General features: G+C 38.2%; 2 protein-coding genes across 6 annotated transcripts in view; one reads left to right on the top strand and one right to left on the bottom strand.

Annotated features, from left to right (window-relative positions):
- GARRE1 (granule associated Rac and RHOG effector 1) overlaps positions 1-12,456 on the top strand; it is a 61,144-nt gene extending 48,688 nt beyond the window's left edge. For all 3 annotated transcript variants that reach the window (XM_062586883.1, XM_062586885.1, XM_062586884.1), the window contains 7 exons: positions 1,678-1,775; positions 3,325-3,450; positions 4,027-5,015; positions 5,990-6,155; positions 7,030-7,164; positions 9,221-9,299; positions 9,875-12,456. In XM_062586883.1, coding sequence (XP_062442867.1) covers positions 1,678-1,775; positions 3,325-3,450; positions 4,027-5,015; positions 5,990-6,155; positions 7,030-7,164; positions 9,221-9,299; positions 9,875-10,198 — 1,917 coding nt within the window. In that variant the 3' untranslated portion in view covers positions 10,199-12,456. The remainder of the gene's footprint in view (positions 1-1,677; positions 1,776-3,324; positions 3,451-4,026; positions 5,016-5,989; positions 6,156-7,029; positions 7,165-9,220; positions 9,300-9,874) is intronic.
- On the bottom strand, positions 1,648-14,977 carry SS18L2 (SS18 like 2). Of its 3 annotated transcripts, none has more exons than XR_009959845.1 (4): positions 14,866-14,977; positions 14,672-14,748; positions 13,628-13,805; positions 1,648-2,030 (listed from the first exon to the last, which is right to left on the bottom strand). XR_009959845.1 is itself a non-coding variant. In XM_062586887.1 (3 exons), exons 1-3 carry the CDS (start codon positions 14,932-14,934, stop codon positions 13,718-13,720), a joined length of 234 nt encoding a protein of 77 aa, XP_062442871.1. In that variant the 5' UTR covers positions 14,935-14,977; the 3' UTR covers positions 13,229-13,717. The 3 variants fall into 3 exon arrangements, 1 of the variants encoding a protein (XP_062442871.1); XR_009959844.1 differs by lacking the exon at positions 1,648-2,030 and adding an exon at positions 6,875-7,148; XM_062586887.1 differs by lacking the exon at positions 1,648-2,030 and having other exon boundaries at positions 13,229-13,805.
- Positions 14,978-15,390: the final 413 nt, after the last annotated feature.

Below are 15,390 nucleotides of genomic sequence, written 5' to 3'. Positions count from 1 at the left end.
CAGACCTTTCTGTAGCTGAAAACAACATACATCACAGAAGTACTGAATATCCTAGTAATTTTTAAACCCCGGATGTTGTAACTGTGACCAAGGGTTGAGAAATGTAACGCTTCTTCAGTGAGGGGGAAAAAAGGAAGGGGAGGGAAACCCAGAGTATGAGCACCACCAGAAGCTTATTTAGTCTGCACAAATCAGAATTTTGCTCCTGAATTACAGGTCTGAATTGCATATAGTATTTATTCCTTGGGTGTTGAGAAAATCATTCTCAAGTTCTCTCTTACTCCAACTATAACTGCAATAAAGCTGAATCTCAGAATACCATTTTTAATAAAATTAAAATGGTAAAATATGAAGAAAAAAGAAATGGAATTGCACAAATGTTGAAGAAAAGAAGATGTATTCTCATGAGTGGATAATAAAATTGCTTTCTGTAACTACAGACACATTACCTAGACACGTTTTTCAAGTCAGAATAAACCAGGGCAAATGTTTGGAGTCTACTTGAGGAAAACTAAGGCATTGTGCTAAAATATTTAAAAGGTGGGAAACAGTTGTGCTCAAACATTTTGGGATAGTTTGGTTAACGCAAGAGAGAACAGAATCTCAGCATTACTCACATTTCATGTTTCTTCGTAACCAGTAGAAGACAACCAGATAGAAATAGAACCAGTATAGCATGATGGCAAATAAGCCAGTAATATCCCTTGAGGCTTATTTATACTGGAGGACTTCTGCCATTTCAAGGTTAAGTGGTACAGCTAATCTGCTACTCACTGAGGCAAGAACTGCTGACTGCTGCCAAAAAGCTGCTGGTTCAGCATGACCAAAATAGGAAATTATGAAAATGATCAAAAAGACCAACCCGTGCAGACTGGACAACAACAAAAAGCACAAACCAAATATGGAACTTACTAGCACTGGTACTAAAGTTTAAGCGAAGCTGAAGTAGTGAATCCATTCCTTCTCAATTTCCATAAAAAGAAAGGCTTATGACAGAAGGTTAATTTTCAAAGCTTTCATTTTCCATATATCTTCCTGATCTCTTGCAGAAGGCTCAGAATTCAACAAATTGAACAGCTTCCTATTATATAATAGGGAATTAAAAATGCTACAGTTTGAATAGGGAGAATACAGAAATGCTGGATTTTATAAATGCAAAACAAAGAAAGAAATAAGGGTGGGAGGTGTCTGAAGAACCGCAAGCCATGCTGAGCGTTTCAATCTAGATATTAATTGTCTGTATCGTACCATGTAGTGCAGTTAGATTCTTTAAAATATTTGGATAAATAGGTGTTTGGGAGCTATTAAAGAAGTAATTTGAGTCTTGGATCCAAACCTCTCAAATGCAGTAGCTGCTATACAAAGCTGTTGATAACTACCAGCTGCATTTGGTAACTACATAGTGATGTATAACTACAATATATAAATGAGGAGAATTAAGTCCTTGCAATATAGAATAATGCATTAAACTAATCATTTTACATGCTTTCCACTTCTTCAGATATTAAAACAGAAATCAGCTTGCAATGACTTGTGAGTTAGTGTGGTTTCTGGCTTGTTATTTTGAATCTGTAGCACGAAAGAAAGGTGAGAATATTAAATCTTAACTACAGAGGTGATAAAATAACTGGAACTAATTCTTAATCGTTTCCCTTTTATTTTCTTTTTATTTGCTAGGTGGTTGTGGACACAGCACAGATTGAAAATAAAGAGGCCTATGCTCCTCAGATAAGTTTAGAAGGATCCAGAATTGTTGTGCAAGTTCCATCAACTTGGTAAATAAAAATACTGTATTGCAGATTACACTAGTAGGTATGACTGTTCAAAAACATAGGGGGGTGGAAACAATCCATTACAATTGGAAAGGATAACATTTTTAATTATGGCATATCTTTTTTGAGTTCTGTTATCTGGAGCTGATAGAATAGCACCATTCCTGAAAGACTGACCTACAGTTGCACTTAAAATGTCTGTACTGGTGCTGTCTTCAGTATTGCATCTCTTCTGTTGCCTCTATCTGAGAGAGAATTCTAAAGGAAAGAAAAGAAAAAATAGATGATGAAAGAAGATTTAAAAAAAAAAAAAGAAGTCCAGAAGCATTCCTGCTACACTCCTCTCTAGCAAGCCCACTCAGCTATTACCTCAGGAAGGCCAGCAACTAAATGAGATTAAGACAAGCGTTTTAGTGCGCTCGCTGTTTTCACTGAGCTGTTTTATAAAGGCTGGTATGAACCACAGAACTCTGTTTCAGAGATGCTATTTCTCCTAGTTTTAGTTAATTTTCTAGAACAGAATGTAGGATTAATCTGTGTTTTTTAGGGGAGGACCTCTGCCTTCTTAAAGAATAATTGGAATTGGGACATTTTTCTTCTCTCTTACTTGGAAGTGCTCAGTATTACGAACTTTAATACAACACAGTTCATTCATGTGAATGCTTAGTGAGATGGCTTGGCACTAATGGTACCAATGGTATGTCCAGAAGTATGAGTCAATCAATAGTCTGTTTATCCAAATTTGTCCTTAATCTCTGTAGAATATAAACTAGCACTGCTCTATTCTCTTTATGTAAATTGCTGTATTATGCAAGAATTTAATAATGCAGACTGCTTTGACCCACAATTTAAACTCTTTGGAAGAGCTCCCCCTACTGACACACAGCAAGAACGCCCTGTTTAACTCATCTGCTAGAAGTTACCTTGTTACCTTCACGAGGTAATGTGCCAGTATTTAGATTAAAGTTATTCTGGCTCATGTTAAATTAATTATTAATCCTGTTCCATTGCTGAAGAAAACTGATTCTGCATCTTCATGGCTTAGTGCAGTCTTCCACAGACTGCTGGATACACTGAGTAATTTCCACACTAGGCCTGTCAGGCTGGGAGTTTCTTAGCGTTGGACTGTCTGCGGGGCCAGGATTTAAATCTCATGCACTGGCATTTCATGTTATTGAGAACTCTTGCTGTTTTCCAGAAACAGACTTTGTGTATTTTTTATTTCTACCTCTGTGCCTGAATTATGCTTGCTCCACTGAGGAGATATTTGTTAATTTTTATTTATTTATTTATTAAGAAATGTAACTCTCACTTATAATTGAGTTTTAGTTGTATGTTCAACAATAAAAAGAGAATCAGGACTATAGACTTGGTCTTTAGGGACTTCCAGGAATCCACATATTATGATGCCTTTACTAGTTGTACCTCTGCAGGAACAGAAACAGTATAATTAATCAACCTTTTATATGTAGTTAATATGGTAAATATTGTCTAATATAAAAATGAAATTGTTGATATATTTATTTTTAAAGGTTAAATTTAATGCTTACAGGTGTCTGAAAGAAGATCCAGCAACAATGTCTTTGCTACAGAGGAGTCTGGACCCAGAGAAGACTTTGGGACTAGTAGATGTGCTCTATACTGCTGTGTTTGACATACACAGATGGAAGGAAGGAAGGTACATCTCCTGTTGAGCCTCATGCTTTACTTTTTTAGTTTAAACAAAGCTATCATTGTTTAAAGGTCTGTACTGAAGAACCTGATAGTACCAGTTCTTCAAAAGAACAGGAATGTAGGACTTGGAGTAAGAAATTGCTACTCTATATAGGCACTTCGTAGGTACAGAGATACAGCAGGTTTTTTTTCTTTAAAAAAAAACTTATACATCTATACAGAAGTATTAGTTTGTCTCTTACAAAAATACTTGATTTATATTAGATTAGTCTCTGCTTAGCCTAATTAAAATAGGATATGGAAAGTAGAGCATAAATGTAGGAAAATTAAAATCAGTGAAATAATGCATAGTAAATGCTACTGCAGTGTTAGTAATATTTCACATTTTTTTGTCATAAGAAGTCGCTGAGGAACTAACCAGTTGGATAGAGAACTCTGGTTTTGTTTTCTGCACTACTGATTACCCAAATATGCATTTTGCTCCAAAATACAAATTTAAATCTCTTTAGACAGAAGAAAGGATGTTAGGATAAGTGGAATGTATTAGCTGGTTTGATACAGGTGTTTTTGTTTGATACAGGGAGCAAGCTTTGCCTTGTATTCAGATCCAGTTACAGCGTGAAATCTCAGACTTTGGGAATCAAGTTGACATGCCATCTGGAAATGGAAGCAAATCATCAGGTGGTCTACAAAAGACGTTCTCAAAACTGACTTCCCGGTTTACAAAAAAAACTTCCTGTACCAATACAAGTAATAGTGGAAGTTACTCAATCCCCAATACACCTTCCAAAAATGTCTTCATAAGTTCTAACTCGGAGGAAAAAGCTAAAATGCCTGCTAACATAGATGCACGATTACAGAGCATTTTGAACATTGGTAATTTTCCTAGGACCACAGATCCACTGCAGTCAGTTCAGAGCACAAATAATCAGTTACTGAATGGGTTTTTAGTTGAAAGACAGGACAACTTCTTCAAGACAGATGAGGGCAAGGATGATAAAGGTATGAATTTACCAACTGACCAAGAAATGCAGGATGTTATAGATTTCTTGTCTGGGTTTAACATGGGCAAATCCCAGCAGACTTCTCCGATGGTAAAAAGAAGGAACTCTGTTGCATCCTCTACAGCAACAGAACAAAAATCAGGAACAGTACAACAGCAGCCGCAATCTCTGTCTCACCCACCACTGCATCCTTCTCAGCAAGGCTTGTCGCAGCAACAGCAGTCACAAAAGCAGCAACAGCAAATGCAGTATTATCAACATTTGCTTCAACCTATTGGACCACAGCAACGTGTACCTGCCAAATGGCTACCTAATTCTTCACAGCAGCCAGCTCAAGCTGTTGGAGCTGGATTGTCTCATATTAACCAGTGGAACAATCCTGGTTTTTCAGATTTAAGCTCTGATTTATACAGCTTGGGTCTTGTGAGCAGCTATATGGACAATATGATGTCAGAGATGTTAGGACAGAAACCACAAGGACCTAGAAACAACACATGGCCAAATCGTGACCAAACTGATGGAGTGTTTGGGATGTTAGGAGAAATTTTGCCTTTTGACCCTGCAGGTATGTGTCTTTCGCTTTATTACATTTTATTTATAAGGGTCTTCTTACAAAGCAAAGAATAATTTAGTTTTTGTTAATATAACATTTTAACAAGTAAGAAGTGAAATGTTTCTAGCAATAACCAGTATTTCCTGGTGCTATTCACCTAATATTCTTTCAGTACGTAACTTTTTTGCTCTGACAATTTCGAAGAAAAGCACATATCTAACATATTTTTAGATTAAGGTTTTTGGTTTGTCTACAGAAGATCATGCATAACATTTATATATATATATATATATATATATATATATATGTATATACACACATTTATTTATTTATTTTGGAAACGTAAAGCTTTACAAAGTTTTATGTGTTACTATATTTTTCAGTATATGTTAATCTTATTCTGAAATGTCCTGCAGTTCTGTAGTCCTTGAAGGAAGTGGGCAATTTTGGCGCTAGTAGTTCTATTGAGAACTGAGATTCTGATTTGTCAAGAAGCAAGCAGAATCACAACATAGTGAACTGCAAGTTACGCTGCAATTCAGAATCAATTGTAATAATTCAAATTTTTCTTTCCCGAGCTTAGATACATTCTTTAATTCTGTCAGTGTCTGCTGATGGGACCTTTCAGTGTCTGTAGTGTCTATATGGGACCTTTTAGTGACAAATAATATTCTGACAGAAGAGAATTAGCAGGCGTAATTCCATTGTGAGAAATATTTGGGGAGTGCGAGGAAAACCATGTGACCCATATCCATTGCATCTGGATAGTATATATCTAATTCTTGTTACAGTATTTTTATTCATAGTGTCTCTTGTTGCTCCATCAAGAGGTATCCACTGCTGTCCAGCATTTATTATCTCTGATGGAACTTTTTTTTGTTGTTGTTGGTTGAGGTACAGTCAAGCTTAAAGGATTAAATGAAGGTGGTAACAGCAGTAGAAATAGCTGAATGTCAGCATCTGACTTTTTGATTTCTTTTCTGCAGTTGGCTCTGATCCAGAATTTGCCCGCTATGTTGCTGGGGTCAACCAGGCTATGCAACAAAAAAGGCAAGCACAGCACGTCCGTCGTCCAAGCAACACACGCAGCAACTGGCCTCTTCCTGATGATCCTCACAAAACCTGGCCCTTTCCTGAGTATTTCGCAGAAGGGTAAGAGATGGGATAAGCAGTATCTTGTAGTATATGAGTCTAGTTTCTGTTCAAACTGTCAACTAGTAGGTGTTTTGTTATTGCTGCTGCATGTGTGAAGCTGCACTTCATTAAGCTGAGGGTTAGAAATCTGAATACATCCTGCTTAGGTTGATATTGAAGCACTGACCCTTGATGCATTCTTTAGACTAGAATGTGTCCTGAGTCTTCCTCTAACAGAGGAAATAAAGCGTTTATAGTACAGATTCGTTCTAGAATTACTTTAACTCAGTATTTTAAGACCTAGTTTTGTTGAGGACTAACACCGTGAAAATGATGGTGTCTGACTGAATTCAGCCTTCAAGATTTTAGCAATTTAATCTTGCTGCTCTAAGGCATGCCACAGTACCTTATAGCAAATATGGTAGTCTCTTCATTTTTTCCAAGGCAGAACTGTTTATTACAACAGAAGTAACTGAAGACCCTGCATCCATTTATCCTTAATGCAGTATTAATAGCTCTGATCCTCAGGGTAGTTTGTAACCAGTAGCTCAAGTATGTGCTTTAGCTCACTATTTTGCAGTGAAATAGCCATGTCCTTAGTGATTGCAAAAACAAGTGTCATTTGTTTCTCCTTCCAGACCAGGGATAGCCTGTGGCATTAAATTTAATTTATGTAATTATTTTAAAAGAATGCATAAACTGACTATAATAGACATAGTGATGTGATCACTCAGAAGTAAATAAATGAAGTATTTATATTACTCTGGTATTTAAGTGTTTACATTTTGTAATGTAAATCCTGAGTAACATCTGTCACAAAGATTCAGCGTAATGAACTAGGGCAGACAATCTGGACCAGGCACTGTAGAAACATGGACTTCTTGTCTTACAGTGACGTGACAAACAGTTGGTCTGGTACTCAAGGAGACTCTGCCAGCTCAAGTGATGAGACCTCCTCAGCTAATGGAGACAGTTTATTCTCGATGTTCTCAGGGCCAGACCTCGTTGCTGCTGTAAAGCAGAGAAGGTGAGCGAAATTAACAGAAATGCCTACCACTTCAACACACTTTCTCTGCATAATTTGAGTAACCAAATAAAGCAGACTTCTGCCAATTAGAGAAAGTTGCACAAACCAGTTTGCATACTATACTGATGATATGGATCAGAGAATATCTGATCTTAATGCTCTTGGTCTCAAGTTGTGCTATATTAGTAGCTGTCTCTTTATACAAACTAGCATCTGTACAAATACCGTTGTTAGCTGAAACCCAGTATGTCTGGAAAGATCTGATGCTTCTCCTCTTCTAAGGTAATCCATTTTGGATGACACTTCTATCTAAATTACTGATGCGCTTGAGAGGGAGTTCATCTGTGATCTGGTTTTGTACACAGTGTACTTCACTGCAGCTTTGTCATGCCCTGCCTGTGCTGAAGAGGCCCCTAACATCATGTGTTTTGAAGCCAGCAAGTTCCTTTTCCCTGGCCTCTATAGCAACTTTGTGGCACTTGAGTAACACTGCTGATAATGTTGTCCAAGTCTCCTCTCACTACCATCACGATTTTAATAGTGTGCTAGATTCTATGATCTTTAAGTGACACCAAAAAAAAAAAATCCATTGAGTATACTTGCCTCTAAATTCTTTCCTTCTGAGGAAACTTAATTGCATAAATAAATAAGCTTAGCAACTTAAACTAAGCCATAACTTTCAATTACAAACAATTACTACTTAAAAATAGTATTAACTGCAGCATAATTACTTTGTGCTTTTCTAAAGGGCTGGACTCTGTATCTTTAGAATCTTGTTGATCCCATAGTAGAGGGTAGTTAAGAGAATTAAAAGGCACAAGATAAAGCATGAATCCCAGTCCTATTCCAGTCTGGGAAAAGACGCAAATTATTTTTCCAATCCTTTTGTAAAAATCAAGTTAATTAGTTCTGTGTCTAATATTTTTATTTTTAGATCACAGAATAATTCAGAGCCAATATGTTCAGGTACAAGATGGTGTTTTTTGTGGTGATGAAAATCAGTGGCTGTTTTGCCAGTTTTCTGCGGCAGACTATATCTGGATAGCTATACATATATATATATATGTATATGTGTGTGTGTGTATATATATATATATTTATGTATGTATATATATATACTTTTTTATATGCATTGTGTGCCAGAAAGGAAGTATACTGTAGCTGAAGGCAATCAAACTAAGGCAAGAAAGTTGAAAGGAATGGACCAAAACAAGAGGGGTTTCTGAAGTGTGCTTCATTAAATAAAAACTTAAGCTGAAGTACCAGTATTTCATACCATTAGCAAATAGTACTACTGTTTTAATTCTTTTTAGAAAGAAGAAGAGTCCCACAAGCGAGGGCCTGATAAAATATCACAAAATAAAAAGCCAGCAAGAAGGCAAAAGGACTGAGCACTTCTGAAGTTGTTCTGCAAAGGACTACTTAGCTAGAGAGTTCTGAGCAATGATTTTTAAGATTAAGGGTCTGCTTTAATTAAAAAACAAATCCTTCAAGAATGCTTGTCTTTGGTGTAGATGTGAATTTGGAATTCAGTTGCAACTTCAAACCAAAGGTGTAAGGCTGAACCTCTACATTTTTTTCCAGTAAGGAGACTGTTTCAGGTGCTCAACTCATTTTTCTTCCTTCTGCTTTAAAGTTATTTCAGAAAAGCTAATAAAAAAGGAGGAAAAAAACATTAATACCCTCGAGTAGAAAAAAAAATAGAAGGAAAAAAGCAGTTTCTGGAAACAAGCAGTTTCAAAGTGGGCAGAAAAATAGCCCTTGTTTCTCTTTCACCTTTACAAAAACACATGCACATGTTGCTCAAAGTGTAGCTCAAAGAACTACTGCTCTCCGCCAAGCCCCTCATAGCTTTTTCTTTCTTTTTCAGCAGATTTCTTCGTGCATTAGCTTGTTCTCCTGTGCTGAGCAACAAATACATAAAACAAGATGAAACATCATAGTACACATGCTAGGCTATCAAATGTGACAAACTACAGAATAGTACGCCAGTGCCAGATTAATGCAGGTGACTCATTTAAAAATAAATAAATAAATAATCGCTTCTTTTTCCCAGAAAGCACAGCAGCGGTGAGCAGGAACCGAGTACACTACCATCACCACCTCTCCTTTCTGCAGTAGATGACCGGAATCAGGTAAGCTGAAAATAACTTTTTAGTCATTTTTTTCTACATGTATTTGGGGTGATTTTTTCCATTAGGAAAAAAAATCCCAAACCTAAACTAGCTTCATCTGTTCTTCCCTGTTTAATTCAGCTAAAACTCAAACCATTTGCACTCAAGTAGCTCTAAATGCTTTTATCAAAGTTACCAAATTAAAGTTGGAAATCACTTAGCGTTTTTCCTCTTGCAGCTGAAGTTTCCACAGTAAAATAACAAAGACTTCAAATTAAGCTAAGAAGTAACATGATCAGCTTAAACTGTCTGTGCAGAGAAAACTTAAGTATCACCATGTTGATGACTTTTCTTGCTAGAAATCTTGACTTAAAGCAAGGCCACTGTTGGCCAAACAAATGTGCTGAAGTAAATAAAAATATTTTTGCATTAGACAATTACAGTAAGAATGAAGAGTGCTGTATACATGTATTAATCCTGTTTTTAAAGGTAGTTAAATCAACCTTCTGAAAATGTAGTGTGTGGGGGGGAGATGACATGTTAAATATTTTCCCCAAAGAAAATATATATACATTTTTTTCCCCCTCCCCCTTTAGGACAATAAAACCAAAACTTGGCCTCCAAAGGCGCCCTGGCAGCATACGTCCTCGGTCATGAACACACTACCCAGTCAGAGTACATCTTTGTATCCTATGAGCAGCCCTGTCAGCCAGTGGAGCGACACGATGCAGATCCTCCAGTCACCTGTGTGGGCAGCAGCTAATGACTGTGCTCCAGCAACAGGAATTTCCTCCAGCTTCGCCTATGTGCAGCAACAGCAATCACAGCAACAGGCTTCCCAGCACAAACAGATGAATAAGGGCTTTAAGTCTTTTCCAGTAAAACACGAACGCAGACCATCTTACTTGCATCAGTACTAATTGCTTTTCTCATTGGAAAATGCAGCACAGGGCCAAACAGTCATAGATTATATATACCTTGTTTTGCAATTGGGTATTGGCTATATCCTGTTTATCTCATTAAATATGGAATAGAGGGTTACTGGGTGATGCATACAAACTCTTGAATTCAGTTCTACAGTGCTGAGCAAAAATGGCCAATATGTTTGTTAGATGTACACGAAACAGCCCAAAACTGTGATGTAGAAATGCTTTTAAAAATGTGTATATTGCCTTTACTTTCAAAACTCTTTTTTAAAGAGAACTGCTGAAGGACTACCATACAAAAAACACTCTATTTTATAGCTATTTTTCATATAGATTTATAGTTAAACATCTTACTAAATACATTTAATATGTTGAAACAAATATATAGTGGTCACTTTGCTCAACACTGTTTAATTTTATAATGGACAAGCTGTAAAGCCTTTGTATCCTCAGTAAGTGGCCTGTGGGCAACTTTTTTTTTTAAAAAAAAATCAAGTCCAACAGCAGCTTATGGTGTGCCACACAAGTGAGTTCATTCTGAAACTACTGCAAAAACAGTTACAGAAGTAACTGTTCCCTTGCTCTCAGTAGCAATCAGCTGGAAACTTGTGTCACAGATGTCATCTGGGCTGCTTAAAGTAGATAGTATCTGTGTGGATAATATGACACTGGTATTCAAATACACAATCTGTTACTACTTCATTTGGCCAAAGGCATTATCCACACAGTGCTCCTTAAGTGTGTGAAACTTTGAGTAGCCTAAAAGACTACTTGCATATATTTAAAGTCTTATTTCAGATGCTACAGTTGATTAAAAAAAAAAAAAAAAAAAAAAAAAAAAAAAAAAAAAAAAGAAAAGAAAAAGAAAAAAGAAAAAAAAAGTGAGCTGGCTCAGAAGATACTAGAACTGAAATGTGGGGTAGCAGTTAGTTAAAGGAACATTATTTTTTTTAAAGAATAAAGTAATTATTTGCAGTCAATATGTGCCATTAAGTGAACCTGTGGAATTAGGAATAACCTTCCAACCAAAGTGGATCCAGAAGAGTGACTGGTGCTTAAAAATCGAAGAACAATGGTAAATATATGTATAGCTATCCCACTGTATATTATTTGAGATTACAGAAGATTCTTTATATAGTTAAAGCTTATTTAAATTTTCATATTTCATCTTTGAAAGAGTCTAAAAACCACAATATTTTCTGGTATAAAAGTTTTGACAGTATTAATCTTATTTTTGTATTTTTCTTAAGTCATATCATTCTAATATGTTAACTACTAGTAAAATGGGTTATTAGTTCTAACTGCATAATTTTTCAATGAAGATGAAGCACATTTGTTTTGTTTTTACAAACTAATTACATCTATATCTAAAGATACCAAAAAAATACATAAATATATATAAATAAAAGGTAGACACAACACTAAAACTATTAAACATTTGGGTATTTAAAACCCAACCACCTTTTTTGTTTGTATGGTGACGGGCTATATTTGCAGGCCCAGATTGTTACCTTTTGTGCTGTTTGAGGATGCCAATGTTGCCTGTATTTATGATATTGTCACCATGTTTTCTGAAACTTCATACTTACCATGTTTACAAAGATTTGTTTGCTGTACATAGACTTTTTACAGTAATGTGCTTTGCACAATCAGTGTGGCTTCTGTCTGTAAGTTGTTAATGGTCTGTACTACTATAATTTTGAAAACCCTCTGCTGAAAATGTTAGTGTTATTTAACTTGATGAATGGTTTTGAGTTTCTTAAATCTTGTCATTTAGATCTAATATTAAACCCTAAATTTGGTTATACTTACTGGTTATCTATACTAAGACCAAAATGAAAGTTAATGAAAACACTTACTTTTGAACTTCTTAACAAGTGCCAAAATTATTGCTATGGTTTTCGCAGTTTGTTCACAATTACAAATGCTGGCAAATTTTTGGACCTACATAAGCAAATTGCGGAAACAAAGTTTGTCTGCATTTTGACCACGTAGGTGCTACTCTGTCCTTTGCTTCCGATTGTTCTGAACACTGGTAATTTTAAGAATTGTTGCACTTGGCAAATGATCTTGCCATTAAATCTCACTTACACTGCCAAGTGCAAGGGTTTGGTGCTTAGTTAACTTACCCTTATTGCAGTGCTTCTTGTGAATAGCTAATGCTTCTGAACTGGAATTGTACATTTTTGTATTTTAAAGCTTCTGTAAAAGTAAACTATTTGCTTTATTAAAGATAAACATTTAATAGGTCATACCTGTTTAAAATATGCACCTTGCTGAAAGTAAGCAGCACCTTAAAATGTAACTTTGGTTTGTAAACAAAGATCTTATTTCATTAACATGGGATTATTTTTCAGTTTGAAAATTGTCAACTGCCTACTTACTGACTCATCATGTAAGTCTGAACTACTGCATTGTAGAATCTGAAACTTCTAACAGTAGCCTCTTTCAGACTACTCTTTCAAGTAGATTGTGCTGAAGAGCATGATGCAGAAAATGCCTTAGCAATGTCTTCAAAATAGCTGTGCAGGTGAGAACTGCTGGATGCAAGTGGTAATTTGAATTTCAGCAACCACAGAGTAAATCATTTTCATAGTAGTGAGTGAAAAGTTACCTCTAAATTTTGGACAGAACTAATATTGGGGCTGTTTGTTTAGGTTATGCTAATCATGTCAGGAAGTGGCCAATCTGAGGTGCAAACCAAGCCGTGCTCTTGCTGGTTAAGAATGATACAGCTGAACACAACAGTTGACAGTACCCACAATGCATATGAATCCATTTTGATTATGTCAGAATTTACTTGTAAACAAAATCTGCAATACATGGTATTTCAAGAAAGAAGAGGTCTGGGGCAAACACCCAGCCTTCTCTCATTTGAAATTAAAGGTTGGAGTTCTCCCTTACACTTACAGCTGTAAGTTACGCAACAGCCATTCACCTTTCTTAAAAAAGCTAAAGTTCCTATTTCTCTAAACCACTGAGCTACTTCTTTGTTAACACATGTTCATCTAGCATATAACAGCATTTACAGAGAATATATTTATTAAACAGTTTCTATGATACAAGATGCAGAATAGTCTACTGCTTGTGGCAATACATTCATGACAAGCTAGCCCTGACTTTGTCATCTTGGAGGTAGAGGGAAGTTACATAGCTGAATGCTTACTCTATTACTACACAGCCTCAGTCACGAGCGTCTCTGCTTCACTGAGACTGCAAGTCCTGGCATCCGGGCTACTTCAGAAGTATGCTAGAGGATGTTTTGGGCTGGAGGGTGGGGAAAGTAAAGCATTATTCACAAGCATCTCCTCAAAAGTACTACTTTAGAGTGTTAAGGGGAAAAAAAGCTAACCTAGTATTACACTGAAACAACATTCTAATGCAAAACTACATTTTAATGCAAAAGCAGGGATGACTGTTTACCTGCCTTTCAAGACCACGCCTTTTCAGAGTAGGAGCCTAAACTAAGACTTTCTACAGAGTCTCAAAGCATCACTGTCCAGGTAGGTGCAGTCAGTCTACAGTCTTCTGTGCACTGGGTGGAGTTGCATCAGCGATTGTAGCTAAATAGATGAGGTTTCTATGCAGGATGTGTTCGTACCTGCAAGAGAAAGAAAAGCTTTACCTGGAAAGTACTTGGTTGCCTGTTCTTTTATAGCAAATTACTTGCATTTCAATAATCATTTTTGTGGCTTGATGTTAAGGAAAACTATATCTTGCTATAAAACAAAAAACTCACTCTAATGATATGAAGCAAATCCCTCCATGTTCTGCTTTCACTATAGAGCTTACTGTACTTCACCAAACTGCATGCTGTAATCACGTACCTTCTAGAATAAGCATAGCAGTTTGGTGGGAAAAAAAATGCACACTAAAAATCTGTATACAGTAACAACTGAAAGATGCAGCACTCAGGGAAAGCAGCTCAGAGGTGGGAGATGACAATGCTCCACTGTTAGACTGGACTGAACATATGGTCAGCTTGGTCTTGAGCTCAGGCCCAGTAGCCTCTGTGAAGCTGCTTGTCAGAGCTAGGCCTGAACTGCTGGAGCACCACACGCTCACTCCTCCCTGAGTGTCACCCGGAAGCATCAGCTTTGCACAAACCGGCGGCAAAGAAAAGCCTGACAGAGCTAGCTTTCATGTTAATACAGAACAAAAGCCCTGACAGGAAGGGTGGTATGTACGTCAGATTTACTCTGTGCTTTACAGCTCTTTCGTTCTTTAAAAGAAATTTCTGGGAAACTTCTTTGTAAGTAGATTAAAAATAAAAATAAAAATAAATAAAAAAAAAAAAAAAAAAAAAAAAAAAGTAGTTCCGGCCGAGGAAAGCAACTACGCGCTCGCTCTCGTTAGAGACCGGGCTGAAAGCTCTCCCGAAGCTGCAGGGACGCCGCCACCCCGCCACCCCCCCACCCCCCCGAGGGCCCGCGGCCGCCCGGAGCCGCCGGCGGGGCGCGGACTTACTGCACGCAGTCGGTGGCCCGGCCCTTGCTCTGGTACTCCACGATGCACCGGATCAGCTGGTCGTTCTCCTCCAGCAGCTAGGGCAGAGCAGCGCCGTCACCGCCCGTCCCGAGCGCCGCCGAGCGGTCGCGCCGCTCCGCGCCGCGCCGGCGGGGCCCGGCGCCCGGGGGTCCGCGCCGGCCGCGCGCACTCACCCGCTGCAGCGTCTCCTGATTCACCTCCGCCTTCCCGCGCAGCCGCTCGGGCACGAACGCCACCGACATGCCGCCGCCGCCGCCGCCCCGCGCAAGGGCCGCCGGGAGCCGGCTGCCCCGCCGCCGCGCGCTCCCATTGGCTCCCGCGCCGCGAACGGCCGTCACGCGCGGCGTCACGCGCGCGAGCCCCGCCGCGGCCGTTAGGGGGCCCCGGAGAAGGGCGGCGCGCGGCCTGCAACGCCGCGGGGAGTTTCCTCCTCTCAGCATCAAGTCATTCCCCTCAGCCACAGGGACGCGTTTCTCCTCCTTAAACAAATAAAACCCCCAAACACCGCTAAGGTACTTGAGCCACTCACTCCCGAGCTTTACTCTTCCCCTCCCTGCATGTTCCTCGGTACGTTTCAACTACTGCTATGCAATTTATGCCCTAATTCTGAAATTATTTCCAGAAGAGTAAGACACTAACTCCCTCCCTGCCTCAGTCCACAGAGGAAATAACCCTACAAAGCACAAAAGGGATCGACT

The sequence above is a fragment of the Rhea pennata genome, chromosome 13, assembly GCF_028389875.1.
Source record: "Rhea pennata isolate bPtePen1 chromosome 13, bPtePen1.pri, whole genome shotgun sequence".
NCBI classification, from domain to species: Eukaryota; Metazoa; Chordata; class Aves; order Rheiformes; family Rheidae; genus Rhea; species Rhea pennata.
This window is presented reverse-complemented; position numbering and strand designations above follow the sequence as displayed.